The sequence below is a fragment of the Thunnus maccoyii genome, chromosome 24, assembly GCF_910596095.1.
Source record: "Thunnus maccoyii chromosome 24, fThuMac1.1, whole genome shotgun sequence".
Lineage (NCBI taxonomy): Eukaryota > Metazoa > Chordata > Actinopteri > Scombriformes > Scombridae > Thunnus > Thunnus maccoyii.
In genome coordinates, this window is record NC_056556.1 from 5,426,745 (window position 1) to 5,440,450 (window position 13,706).

Here is a 13,706-nt window from a genome sequence, read left to right on the forward strand (position 1 = left end):
AGCACGTGTGGAGCAGAGGGTTCCCAAATTAATAATCACTGCTGGAAAGTAACCAAGTACATTTACTCAAGTACTGTACTAAAGTACAATTTTGAATACTTGTACTTTACTTGAGTATTTCCATTTATACTACGTTATACTTCAACGCCACTACATTTCAGAGGGCGATATTGTACTTTCTACTGCATTACACAACCCATTGTTAAAGATGAAACCAGTGGTTTCCAACATTTTTGGCTTTTGACGTCTTACAAAAAGCAGTGTGTAGTCGGGGTCACATTCCACATGTCTATGAGTTGTTGACAGCTTCACCAAATACTGATTTTTCCCTCTAAACTTCTCACATTCTATGGATTTCAATAAATCTTCAAATGATCCAATATTTCACCAAAAAAATCAAAGATTAGAGAAAAAATCCAAAAAACTGAAAACAGATTTGTGTATCAGAACTTAGTGTTTTTTCTTCTTTCCTCTCCCATTAATCATCTCACGACCCCTCAGATTTATCTGCTGACCCTTTGGAGGGGCCCGACCCCTAGGTTGGGAACCACTGGACTAAACTAGCTAACTGTATATAAAGTAGTTGAAACTAGCTCCACCTCGAGCAGCTACAACAGTAACATGCTGCTCTAACACTGATGCTTCACTATTAATAATCTAATGATGTCATATATAATTATTTTTCTCTTTTTCAGCTGATACTAAATAAAATTTCATCCTTGAAGGTGCGATGACTGAACGAGACAGATACACCATATAAAATGAAAAAAAACAACAAACCCACACAAAATTTTCATAAGAATTTAATAAGATTTTTAAAAAAGGGAATGAAATGTCAGAATGCCATGTGGCTGTATTAGTAGACAAACAAGCCATATGCCACTGGGAGTTTGGACTCGAGGCAGTTGTTCAAGGAAATGTAAAAAAAAACTTCTGGCGGCACAAGTTGTTTTTCCTCTACATCGTAGAGCATTAAAGTTTCCCTCCTTAAACAGATGGCATCTTTCAACAAGTGCAAATGTGGACCATTGACGGTCAAGTTAATAATGTACTTTAAGGCTTCAGATGAACATGTACAGGGAAGACGACCATGTGGGGCGACTAGTGTGTAAAAAACACGACTGGACAAAGAAAATTTAACCAAGTTACAAAAAGAGCCTTATTCCAAAAAGTGTCAACTACCATTCTGTTGTTTTAAAAGACAGGAGGTAACGTGAGACATGGAAATACTTGTTTAATTGCTGGTAATTTCTTTAATTGAGATGTTAATCATATTGCTTTTTGGGAATATGACTCCGCAGCTCTTCTCCCTCCAGTGGATTTACAGTAGAGACTAGTTTTAGCTTCTTCTGCTGACGGTGATCCAGGTTTCGTCTTTGGGCGTTGACACCAGCTCAGATCTGACCTCCATGACCTGTCCCTCCAACTGGTGAAGCTTCAGCCGCCGCACCAACGTGCTGAGCAGGACCGTAGCTACAGTGTAGGCGAACCTGTCAGAGATACAATCGATCAGGGGGGTCAAGCACGTCTTTCCTTCAGGGAAATCAATGTGTTAATTGTTGGTTTGTTAGTGTTTACCTCAGCTCTGGGCATGTTTGATTCCCTGAGAAACCGAGCAGACAGAAGCTCTTCTTGGCCGAATCTTCCTCAAATCGATCCGGGTCAAACCTGAGAGACGACATTATAATCACCATGTCAAAAACCGGACTTATCAATGGATAAGATGTTCTAACACTGTTTTAACCATCTTATATTTATGTTCAATGTGTTGCAGGATTTATTTTTCAATTAATTGTTTTCATTTATGTTTCCTGGTGAAGTTAGAAGTGAATCTGTTGCTGTAAGACGTACATGAGGGTCTTCAGAGTTATAACGATAACGGATCAAGAGACTTTTCAACACAAATTGAACTGTTCCTCTTGTTGAAACCACTTCTTCACACAGATGTTTCCAGCTGGTTCAGGATTAGAATTGCAACCCTTCTGGTTCACCCTTCACTACCCAGTGATTTATGACACTATCTAATTAACTGATGAGAAAGTCGAAGTCAGAATATGACATGTATGTGAAGAGAACCTGTATGGGGTGCTCCAGGTGTCAGAATCTTGCAGCACCACTCCCAAGGCATAGATCACCAAAGTCTGAAATATGACAACAATAATACATTAACCTTTTTATTACAGGATATGCACATTCCTTAATACGTGTATTGCTGTTTTTAAGCTAAATGCATGATACTGAACCTAATAGTTAGTGAAAAAATAAACAATAACAGACAATTCCTGCATTTGTAGGCAAAATCTGACTCTCTTATCCAAATGTCACCTGTGTGTTTACTATTATCAGTGTTGAGCTGGAGAGAAAGAAACAAACAGGCAGCCACAGACGGCAGGAAACCAGATACCTCTTTGGGGATGACATGTTGATCGACTTTTCCCTCCACTTCCTGAAGTCGAGCCGCGACGGGGGTCAGCTTGGCAGTCCTCACCGTCTCGTTGAGGACCTGCTGGCAGTATCTGTTCCAGGGAGGAAACGTGATAAGATCAAGGTTATCTGATGCACCAATCAGGCCTGGATGTGGCTAAATGTGACGGAAGATTCAACAATTAATTTCCTCAAGTAGTGTAGTGTATCTGTATCCTTATAGATGCATCATCCGTTCAGGTTTGACACTTTGACCTTGATTTTTTACGCTACGATCTCACAAAGCTGTGCAATTTCTTGAATGCTTGAACAAGGTCATAGAATGAATCATCCCTCCATGTTTCACTAAAATTGGTTTGAGATTTTACATCTGATGGATCTAAAGCTCTTACCTGAGCTGAGGGATTTTGTCCAAGGTAACTGGATCAGAACCCAAAACCTCCTCCAGCTCCTTGTACAACTTGTCCTGGACTTCTTCTGATGTAGACAGGAAGTGAAGAGCCCAGATACACACTAACAAAACACCACAATTTTACACTTTTCAGCTGAAAAATGAGCATTTCAAGGTTTGTTTTCATGATCTCGGACACAAATACTCAATATGTGAGGAGAAAACCTCATGAAGCATCACTCACAGTTGGCGGTGATGACGCATCCAGCCAAAGTGAAAACCATACAGTCCTCCATGATCTGAAACAAGCAACAAAATTCATTTCAAGACTTTTTCAGACTTCTGCAGGATCCGTGAAGGTGTGTTTTGAACTGCAGCAGGCGTCTGCTCTCGCGGATCAGTATTCACCTGTCGTTCCGTGAGACTCGACTGATGCAGAGCGTCCACAAACACCGTCTGCTTCCTCTGGGTTTTTCTCTCCTTTGACACTGACAGCAGCACCGACTCCATCTCAGACAGAGCTGAACACCAGGGAAGAAAAAATGTAAACATAGTTGTCTGACTGTTACTTTTTTTTATATTTTCGGCATCTACATGTAGCTTCCTGTCACTCAAACTGGGGTTATGTGTCGGCATTGTTGTTAAAAAAGATCCAATTTCAACCATCTGTCTGGTTTTCCAGCCATTCAGATAACATCTAAAATTAACTCCAGTCTGGTACCAAGTGCCAGTAACAATTGTCCTTGGCAAGTGAATCAATAACAGTCCCCCAAACAGATCTATCCACTGATTAAGGCAAAAGTACTAACTGTCTGTTCCCAGACTCTGTCTCTAGCTGCCTGTGAGATAACGTCTGAGCCTCTGCAAACTTTCCCTCCTGTTTCTCCACAGCTGAACAACAGTAGAGGCCTGATTCTGTTCCAACATATCAACACACAGCAGGTGTGACAGGGGCTAATGAGAGAAAATGAGGATAAAAAAAAACACAATTTGTTTTGAAGCAAATAAATCAAACATGGAACAGGAAATGTTACTGACAAGTTGAACCTCACTCACCCGTCTCATAATGCCCTTTCCTGCTGGAGCTCTTCTCCATGGAGCCGTCCAGGTAGCCTTTTCCGATTTCTGACCAGATCTGGTGGCACAAGTGTGAATTAGAAGAAGAAAACAAAACAACAAATCAATTAATCAGTTCCTTACAGTTTCTGACATTACTTTACTGAGCAAGATTCCTGGTTTATAGCACATTTCTAAACCCCATGGGGCCAAAATGAATAGAAAATGGAAAAATCAGTTAGAATGAACAATGCCTTTATCCCGGGAAACCCATTTTCTGTCTGCAAATTGGAAATACTGCCTTTTTTGTGGACTTTGCACTGACTTCCAACAAATATGTGAGGAGAAACCCATCACAGCAGATGCAAAGTACCGATTTCAACGCCCCCAGCAGCAGAAAAAAAGACCAGAGAGCAACACAAGTACAAAAGTGGTTTGTATAACAGACTCTCTCACCGCGTCGTGGTTCTTGCGGAAGGAAATGACATCGGCGTCGTCTTTGAAGCGCTCGCCCAGGGCCAGCTGAGTGACGGTCTTCATGGACAGACCCAGCAGGTGGGCACACAGCGGGATGTGCTGATCCTCTGGGAACGACTTCCACTTCCCGACTAGCTCCTCCACCACCTAGGAAACAGAAGACGATTACAGAAAATACATGTTTAATACATCTGTACTTTATATTTCAGTGGATACTTTTCATCAGTGGTACCAACCTTGAGCAAGTGAGGGAAGTTGTTCTTCAGCGTACTGTTGATTGCACCCTCGTACACCTTCTTCCTTATGACGGTCTCACTGGCCCCGCCTCCCATCCCTGACTGGTAACCTAGCAACGACTTCAGCATCGTCTCAAAGGAGTCAGCTGAGAAGAGCAAAGAGAAAGAAAGAGTTTTGTTTATTTGACATCAGGCATCAAAATTGTACTATAATCAGCAGCAGCAGTAGTAACAACTGTGATATAACGCCTCCTCGCTGCTGCGCTTACTTGTGTGGTTCGGGTTGATGTGTTGACGTAGCTGGTGCACAGAGCCCAGGCTGACCACCGGACGACCGCCGAACCAGAACGACGCCACGGACCCAAACTCCTGATGAAGACTGACGAGGAATTCATGCAGACTGCCTCTGTTCACAATGTCCTGCAGGTTTCCATCCCTGCCAGAGAATAAGACATGATGTGAGCAGCCAAAAAAGCACTTCACTGACACTGGAGAGTCAATTTGTATATCTGTGAACTGTAAACATACTTAAATATGTTAATAATTAAAATAAATACATGCTGAAGGAGGACGGTGACTTTGTTTTATGTGTTTCTAAGTTAACAGACTTGGTTTTTGTTCAAGTTCACACTTACTGGACTCTTAAGGAGTCAATATCTACCTTAGAGCACTGTCACACAGAGGCTGCTTACCAGGGATACATTCATTTCTCACCCTGTCAATGAATTCATGTAAACAATAGCTGCAAAAACAGTCATGAAGATCACAGTTGCTTACTTCTCATCTGTAGGGTTGAAACCTGGGATGCCAGAGGCCCTTCTGGATGACTGAAAACAGGATTATAATGATATTTCACTGTTAGTAACAGTAAAAAAAAAGTATTTTCTATTAACTGGTAGCTAACTGACATCTATTGTCTGCTAAAATAAGTTGACAGGTGTGCTATGCCTGTCCCACTTCCAGCTAGAGCTCATAAATTAAGGTTCAATTGTACGAAATCCCATTTAAAATATAATAAAGTCATTTTCTTCAGTTACTAGTAAACACAAACACAGTGTAAGACACCTTTTAATGTCACTAAATTAATTATTTGGGTCTTTGGGTAAAATCGGCATACAAATGGCGTATTAAACAGCATCTAATTTCACATTTTTAACTTTAATAGCTCATTGAAGTGAGCGGATACCGGTGTAAAACCGCCCATCATGAACTCTTAAAGTTGATTTTTATTGAAGCAGATTCCTTATTGATGTCTTAAATGTCGCCGAACTCAGAAAAGGATTATAATGATTAGTTTAATATGTTAAACCATGTTTTGTGACACTTTTCTGCCAGCTGAGGAGCAAGAGGACATTTAATTAACTGTCGTCACAGTACCGTTAGCTAACTTAAAGCTAACTTAACTTACCGGGTATAAATAAAGAACAGCTCCCACCAAAATGATGACAAACGTGACAGCAAAGATGGCAAAATCCAGCATGACTGCTCGCTTTTAATGGCACCGTTTCTCTAACTTTTACTCATGAATATCTGGAGATTTGCACCCAAAATGACAACAGCCGCCGTTACCACGTCAACAGAAAGTGGAGGAGCAGGATCGTCCCGCTCTGTGCTCGACTACAAAGTCTGGATGAAAGTCAGAGCAAACTAGTTCAGCTCAGAGAGAATCGATGGGTGAGATCCACAATGTCAGGATTTACATACAGATTAATAAATTAACTGTTAACGGGATAAATTTCAAAGCAGTTTTTAGCTTTTACACTTAAACTGACACTTCAACTCCTTTTACTGCTTCCACTTAAACAGCGACTCCCATATAATCTTTCATGTGGAAATAATTCATTTTAAGACAGTTTAACATGTTAACAGCCGCATTTTTTTTTTTTTTTTACATTTTTTCATCTATTTCCACTGCTGTTACTGCTTACATATCAACTGAAACGTCAACTTCAATTACTTTCATTTTCTACAGTTCAACTTACATTTTAACTGCTTTTATCTCTTATTCTTCTACCGACAGTTCAGCTGCTTTTTAAACTTTAGGACATAATAAACAAAAAGTATTATATTTGCAAAATATTGATCTAAAGCCTGATGCTGATTCAACTTATAGATATTTGATACTTGCAAATTAAGATCAATGGGAGCCTAGAAAAGTGAGAAAAGTGTTATCAATATAAAACATAAAAATAAACCATTCAGTGTGATCATGAACTGTACAGATTCACTTTATATTCCAGCAGATTTCATGCATCTAATCTCATCAGATTGTAATAAAGAGGCGTTGTTGGATTTGTTGGATAAAACCCTGTATTTAAAAAGACAAACACGTTTCAAAAATACAAAAATAAATCTACACATTCAGACTTCACTGTTAAAATACAGTGCAAAAAAAAAGAATATGTGCAAAATGACAACAAAGCTGTACAGAGTGTCTGAGAGCAGATATACAGTGACGGTTTCTCAGGCCGTCATTTCTGATTTGTCCTCCAGTTTGGGAGGCTCGATCTCCATGGCCATCAGATAACCTGAGGAAGAAGAACAAGATCATAAAACACACTGTTTTCAATCAACTTGCCTTTTTTTAAAACCCTAAATTGATATGAAAGCATCTCTCACACTCAGTGTAGTCAGTCTCGGGTCGGGTGGCGATGAAGATCCAGGCCAGACCCACTAATAGAGCCACCACCAGATTAACTGTCACCCACGGGTGGAGAATCTGGTGCTCTGATCCCGGAGGCCTGGAGAGGAAATACGAATCATCGGGTGTCATAATGAGACAGAAACATGCTGTAAACATAATGTGTTTCCAGTGAGCTCACCATAACGTCGTGTTGAACGCCGGGTAGAGGTTGATTCGATCACTGGTCATCTGCTGGCTGAGAGAGAGGACCAACGCTGAGAAATATACTGGATGGAAGCAGAAGAGAGAACAAATAAGAGTGTCAACTGAGAGAGAAGGTTGTTTGAAGGGGGCGATTTTTGTGTGTGTTTGTCTGTGGACTCACAGAACGAGGCGAGAGCAACGGGGTCCAGCGTGATGAACTCCCGCAGAGCCAACGAGCCTTTGGCCAGGTTCACTCTGACAACACAAGAGTTTACATTGGTGTTTGCTTCATATCAGCAGCTCGCTTCACAAGTATAAGAAGTCTGAATGCTGGAAAGCTTTACTAAGAGAAGTTCAACAGTGTTTTTTATATACAAATGGATTATTTTGCCTTCAAACTTTCTTGAAACTCTATTTGAAATGTATTTCCCTATAAGAAAATGAAACCACCAGTTAATTAGGGCTGAAGTGAACTAGTTGCGTCATCTCCGACTGCGCCGACGCTGTCTTACCTGTCGAAAGCGGCCACTGTGCTGATGGCCAGCAGCATGTAGAGCAGAGACTGGGATGGATAAGCCAGACTGTTGTACTGCTCCAGCAGGTTGGACAGAGAGGTGAGGTGCTGCCCGGCTAACACGTACACCACCACTATGTTCCACACGGCGTAGCCCGCCAGGAAGCCGTGACAATACAGACCGAACACCCTGAAGCGGACACACGAGAGAGGAGACACGTTAAACTAAAGGGACTGAACAACAAAATACACAACAAACAAACTGTTGACACGTTTCTTTCACCTGAAGCCTTCGTGCACCCTGAGAGAAACGTCTCTGGTGGTCCACAGCGGCTGAATGTGCTGGAAGTCCGCCAGGTTTTCCATCTGGTCGCTGGTCTTCCTCCAGTCTGAGCGCTCTGCGGCCTGGAAACGCTCTATATGAGAACACACACACACACACACACACACACACACACACAGTATATAGTATATATAAAAGGCAGTGACACAATCAGATCATTCAGTGTAATCTTCTAAATTACCGTCATTTTTCATTACTCACTGTTCCTCTCTACGAAAACCTTTCCGACCGGCTGGCTCTGGCCCTGCGGCGCCGAGAACAAGGAATGCTGGGGGATAGGAGGCGGGGTGTCGGTGATGATGTCATCCTCTTCTATGTCCAGCTCATCGGGAAGCTGCGATTCAACGACTTTCGACTTCCTGAGACGATGAGAAATAAAGACGGTAGGTTATTGTTGTATTTTTCAATTCCAACTGTCTTTACTGTTTTAACTCTGTTATAACCAACCTGCACATAAAATACCTCACATATTCACAAATATATAAAGAGGAAAAACAAAAATACACTAATTTAACCCAACATGCACACAAGATAAAGTAAAACAAACTGAAACCAGGTGTTGTGCATAAAAAAAGTTGTTTTTTTGAAGTGTGTTAGTGATTCTTACTTCTTCTTTTTGGTTTTTTTGACTACTTCCTCTCCGTCGGTGGTCTGATCAGGTGTGTCTCCGTTCACCAGGTCGGCTTGGTCGTCTTCAAGATCTGAAACCCCAGAAACACAATCACAGATCTTCAGCTGAGGAGCCGACCTCCTCCACACAGTCAAACTGTTCCCTCAACGTATTTTTTTATCATTTGATGAAACTACAGTATTTGAAGGTTAGTCTCACCTATAGTGGCACTTTTCTTTTTCCTCCTCCTCCTCTGCGGTGGAGCGTCGTTCGTGCTTTCGAAGGTGAGTTGCTCCCCTACCTCAGATACCCTCCTGCTGCCCAGACCTCCCATCTCCATCCCCTGATCTACACAGGAAAGATGGAACAAACAAACCTGATATGAGTATTAAAGTTTACTCTGAATGGAGGGAAAAAGATGTACACCTGCCAGCATCATTCTCATCTTTCTTGGATTCGAAAGCAACATTTCAATGTCGTTTTTTTTTTCATTTATCATGAGAAAGTTGAAGATTTTTTCTAGAAAAGCACATAAACGTGACACAACTTTCAACCTGAAAAGCGATTCTTGACCTTGAAGTAGTTTAAACTGAAGTCTTTGATGAGAAAATACAGCCAGCGAGACTTTCACCAGCACAGCAGCCCTGTTTCATCTTCAATCATGTTACAGATTTTTAGATTTTATGAGACAGACAGGCAGAGTTTTTACGATTAACTGGACAGAATATGAATGTTTTGATTTCAATTTTGCAACAGAAACTAATGATGAACCTTCACTTTTAAGATTTGAAGTCATTATCCTTCATCTAAATATATTCTCAACACATCTACAGTAACGTCTGACAGAAAAACAAACCCAAACTATCTTAGTAGGTATGGAGAGATCAACGGGGTTTAAGGGCAGGTTGTGAGTCTTCATCCCTTTTAAACTCTGCTCACTGCCCACACACACGTCCACTCAAAGATGTGGACGTGTGTGTATGTGTGTGTGTGTGTGAGTGTGTTATGTACCGTCCATATCGTCGACTCCATTTGCCTCTTTCCTCACCCTCTTCTTCTTGTGTTTTGGTACCGGTACGTCTCCTACACGAGATGAAAAGTGAAAGAAAAGGTTTAATCAAATCAAGAGCTTCTGTCTGAATATAAGAGAAATACATAATTAACAAATCCTGACTCACCAGCTGTGTCTTGACTTCATGTGTCAGTACATGCCACAAAAGAAAGAGGGAAAGTTTAGTTTGACTGTTGAACGTAAACACTGTAGATACAGACAACACAGACACGTTAACCTACCTCGGCATTGTGGGAAGTGCTCGTTGCCCTCGCTGAAGAAACAGAAAGGGAGAAAAGGTTTGTTTTCTACGTGTATTTATGTTCATTTTCCAAATAACGTCAAGAAATCAAACGTTTTCACAGCATCCATGAGCAGACAGGTTTATTTGAATTCCTACTTTTATGATCTAATGAAGGATATTTGTTCTCAGTGAAGGAAAAACGGTCAAAAAGTTGATTTTATTTGAAAAACAAGACGTATAAAAGAAACTCTGTGCAAAATCTCACCAGTTTACCTTCTGACTATCATGCTGAGAGCCACAAAAACAACCAATCAAAGGTGACAATGAACTGAAACACATAAATAAATCTCTGCTTCTTCTTTTCAAATTTAGATCAACACTACAAGAAAACAACACACCTTCTCTTACACAGTGACAGATGAACTCTAACTAACATTAACTTGTAACATAAGACAGCTGAGAGGAAACCTTACCGTCGTCTTTCTGGCCATCCCACCCAAGAATGAAGTAAGAGTACAGTGAAGCTACATGTAACATCCTGGCTGACGCCTTTAAATCCGCAGCTAAATCTGTGATCATACATCTGCCAGGAGCAGGGATTACTCAGGGCAGAGGTCAAACACACTTAAACCTTTTCAGACTCTTGGAGCAGCAGCACTGTGTGTGTGTTTGTGTTGGTGTGTTTGTGTTTGTGTTTGTGTGTGTGGGTGAGTGAAGTGTTAAGAAAGTGTGTCTGTAGGATCTGCTGTTATAGAAGCTCGCTGGTCTAATCTTTCTGACGGTTTCATTGGCTGATAATCAAGAAGTGAAAAGTTCAATTTTCTTCAGGAGACTTTACTCAGATATCACCGTCTTAGTATCCAGCTGCTTAATTTTCCTCAGATGCTGCATTTTTATCAATCAGACTTTCAGTGGAATCATGTTATGATTATATTGTGTAATCAATTTATAAAATATTGTTGTCCAAATCCTATTTTCTATGTTAAATGGAATCAAAAACTAATAAATTGAGTTAGTAAAGTTTTCTGTTTTACTCATTTATGGATAAAAGTGACACTTCAAATCAATTCAACTCCTTTATTTGTGACATTTGCCTTGACTTTGCTTTATTTTATGTAAATCCACAAATCTTCAAGGTGAGTAATTTTGCCTGTCAGGTTCCATTAACTCTTGTATGGATGTATATGTTATATTTGTGTGTTGTAATTGGCTTTATTGTGTATTTTACAGCTGCAACACATTACTTATACAGTTCAGCCTACAGCTGAAAACACAAATATATTCACTTCATACTGATATAACAGAGAGAAAAGAAGCAAAATTGTCACATTTGAGAAGCTGAAGTCAGATCATGTTTGGCATTTTGCTAAACTGACTGATCAGTTAACAGATTATTTGTTATTTGTTATAGCACCAGTGTATTTTATTTTGTTGTGAATGTTCAAAGTTTACCAGCCACTCAATAGATGACCATTGTGGTTTTTGGCAGGTGAGTGAAACCAGCCCGTCGTATATTTTACCAGCGTTTGGCAGGTGGTTGGTTCTACTTTTGTGTCCTTCCTGTCTGGAATCCAAACTGTGCTCAAAAGATTAGCTGAGGAACAGATTAATTAATCAATCAAAAAAAGTTTAGAGAATCTATTTATTCTCTTTGTCACTTAACCTCTTAAACCCAGGATTAAGAGATTAATAATTAAATCTGAAGAGAAATTACAGCTGCAGAAATGTGAATTTCCTCACTTTCCCTGGTTTCCAATCAGGACAACATATTGATATTATATCGATATCCTGATAAGAGACTAGATATCGTCTTAGATTATGGATATCATGATATGGCATAAGTGTTTCTTTTCCTGGTTTAAAGGCTGAATTACAGTTGAATGATGTAATTTTCTGAACTTACCAGACTGTTCTATTATTTATCTTTACCCCTCAGTCATTATATCCACATTACTAATGATTGTGTAAATATTTTGTGAAAGCACCAATATTCATCCCTACAATATTTATATATTATTCATTTTGAGGTATTTGGTCAAAAATAGCGTAATATTTGATATATTACGATCACATTGCCCAGTCATAGTATCACATATTTTATACTTTAAATACATGTTATGGCTGTTGATCAGATTAAGTATGGTATATAAAGGAGCCAGTTGACTTGTAGTGGGCGGGTGTTTGTTATTTTGCCATTTACACAAAGTGAAAACATAATGAACACGTTTCCCAATAGGAAAAATATTATAGTTGCGGCTCTAAATGCAAAGTTTCCCTTCAGGACAGTGCAGGTTTAAATGAGTATATAGATAATAGTAACTAACTACTATGTCATAGCAGAGTGCTTTAATAACTTTAGGTTATAAACATTTGTATTTGGTTGACTGACCTGTGGAAGAGGCGGCAGCTCCCTGGGTCGCATTTTCTGTAAAGGCAAAATATAGATTATAAGCAATACTTATAAGTAACTTTAATACATGTGACGCTAAATTAAATGGATATACAGTATGTTATTATCACAGACAAGCCTGAAGCCTTTACCTAGCAGTTAGCTAACAGCAGTTTGCGTTATTTTACACTAAAATATTAGTAAAAACCAAAAATATCGTTAGTTAAACTAGCTACCGTTAGTTAGGTTTAACGTTACGCTAACAGTCGTTACTTGTGAACATGAATGTGTTACCTTCGAGCCTCCCGTTTCCATACTCTGAAATTCCACCTTTAAATGTTAATCCACTTAAATCATACTTAAATAAACTGTATATTTCAATGACTACAAACTTTTAAAAGTGAGAAAACGACACGTTTTCTTTGATTATTCGAGCTGGGTTTTTTGCTTTATTTACGCTGTGCAGAGCAGCTACCCGTTATGCCCCGCCCTACTCTGTCTCTGATTGGCTAGTACTCGTTGCCTTCGTTGTTGGATTGGTTAGATTTAGGCATGAGGAGTGAGATTATTGGTTAGAGTAAGACGGTAAGCCAATCAGAGGCAGAGTAGGGAGGGTCCGGATGTATTTACTGGTGACCATCCACATAGCAAGCAAGTAGAGGCAGAATGTGTTCAATTGTTTGCCATGCTGATGACATTAAAATGGATTGAACAGGTTAGTTGCAGCTAAATATCAATATGTAGTGATTCTGTCTCGGCCCTCGCAAGCATTAAGACATTTATAGCCAGAAGTCACCCGGATCTGCTTTGTTTATCAACTCAGAATAATTGGACAAGGTAAAAATGTCACATTCATGTGGGTCCCAGCACCAGGTATCCCAGGAAACAAGAGAGCAAACAAATTGGCAAAAGCAGCAGCTGTTGAAATCAATATTAAGTTATCAAAATCAGAGGGAAAGGGCATTGTGTGGGAAAAGACAGCAGTGGGATCAGGAGATAAGGGGGAAACATTTACAATTCAAAATAGAGTAGGCAGTGTAAGAAACAGAAAAGGAGGTGAGCATCCAACCGGTCTTTGTGAACAGGTGCCAGAAACTGTAGAACATGTTATCATCATCTAAAATAAACATATGTCAGGAAGGAA

At 39.9% G+C, this 13,706-nt stretch overlaps 2 protein-coding genes across 3 annotated transcripts; both read right to left on the bottom strand.

Moving 5' to 3' along the window:
• Window positions 1-787: 787 nt before the first annotated feature.
• On the bottom strand, window positions 788-6,220 carry LOC121892099 (cytochrome P450 20A1). Of its 2 annotated transcripts, XM_042404914.1 has the most exons (13): window positions 5,993-6,220; window positions 5,362-5,411; window positions 4,854-5,020; window positions 4,585-4,730; window positions 4,328-4,495; window positions 3,872-3,950; window positions 3,224-3,336; window positions 3,060-3,114; window positions 2,817-2,937; window positions 2,405-2,516; window positions 2,077-2,141; window positions 1,579-1,668; window positions 788-1,490 (listed from the first exon to the last, which is right to left on the bottom strand). In XM_042404914.1, the coding sequence occupies exons 1-13, from the start codon at window positions 6,062-6,064 to the stop codon at window positions 1,340-1,342; spliced, it is 1,389 nt and encodes a 462-aa protein (XP_042260848.1). In that variant the 5' UTR covers window positions 6,065-6,220; the 3' UTR covers window positions 788-1,339. The 2 variants fall into 2 exon arrangements, with proteins under 2 accessions (XP_042260848.1, XP_042260849.1); XM_042404915.1 differs by lacking the exons at window positions 3,872-3,950; window positions 4,328-4,495; window positions 4,585-4,730; ... (1 more) ...; window positions 5,362-5,411; window positions 5,993-6,220 and adding an exon at window positions 3,625-3,744.
• A 638-nt stretch (window positions 6,221-6,858) lies between these two features.
• tmem237b (transmembrane protein 237b) lies at window positions 6,859-13,041 on the bottom strand. The gene is made up of 14 exons (XM_042405229.1): window positions 12,857-13,041; window positions 12,563-12,598; window positions 10,172-10,203; window positions 10,057-10,070; window positions 9,890-9,961; window positions 9,098-9,226; window positions 8,876-8,969; window positions 8,470-8,627; window positions 8,209-8,341; window positions 7,924-8,115; window positions 7,593-7,666; window positions 7,407-7,494; window positions 7,204-7,325; window positions 6,859-7,112 (listed from the first exon to the last, which is right to left on the bottom strand). Exons 1-14 carry the CDS (start codon window positions 12,875-12,877, stop codon window positions 7,048-7,050), a joined length of 1,230 nt encoding a protein of 409 aa, XP_042261163.1. The 5' UTR covers window positions 12,878-13,041; the 3' UTR covers window positions 6,859-7,047.
• Between the last annotated feature and the right edge of the window lie 665 nt (window positions 13,042-13,706).

Excerpts from the sequence above, each read along its gene's own strand:
- tmem237b (XM_042405229.1), bottom strand. The coding sequence starts at position 12,877 with ATGGAAACGGGAGGCTCGAAG. Across the intron at positions 12,599-12,856 it reads TGGAAACGGGAGGCTCGAAG|AAAATGCGACCCAGGGAGCT; the intron begins GTAACACATTCA and ends TTGCCTTTACAG. Across the intron at positions 7,113-7,203 it reads CGAGACTGACTACACTGAGT|GTTATCTGATGGCCATGGAG; the intron begins GTGAGAGATGCT and ends CTTCTTCCTCAG.
- LOC121892099 (XM_042404914.1), bottom strand. The coding sequence starts at position 6,064 with ATGCTGGATTTTGCCATCTTTGCTGTCACGTTTGTCATCATTTTGGTG. Across the intron at positions 2,938-3,059 it reads ATGCGTCATCACCGCCAACT|TGTGTATCTGGGCTCTTCAC; the intron begins GTGAGTGATGCT and ends GTGTTTTGTTAG. Across the intron at positions 2,517-2,816 it reads GACAAAATCCCTCAGCTCAG|ATACTGCCAGCAGGTCCTCA; the intron begins GTAAGAGCTTTA and ends TCCCTGGAACAG.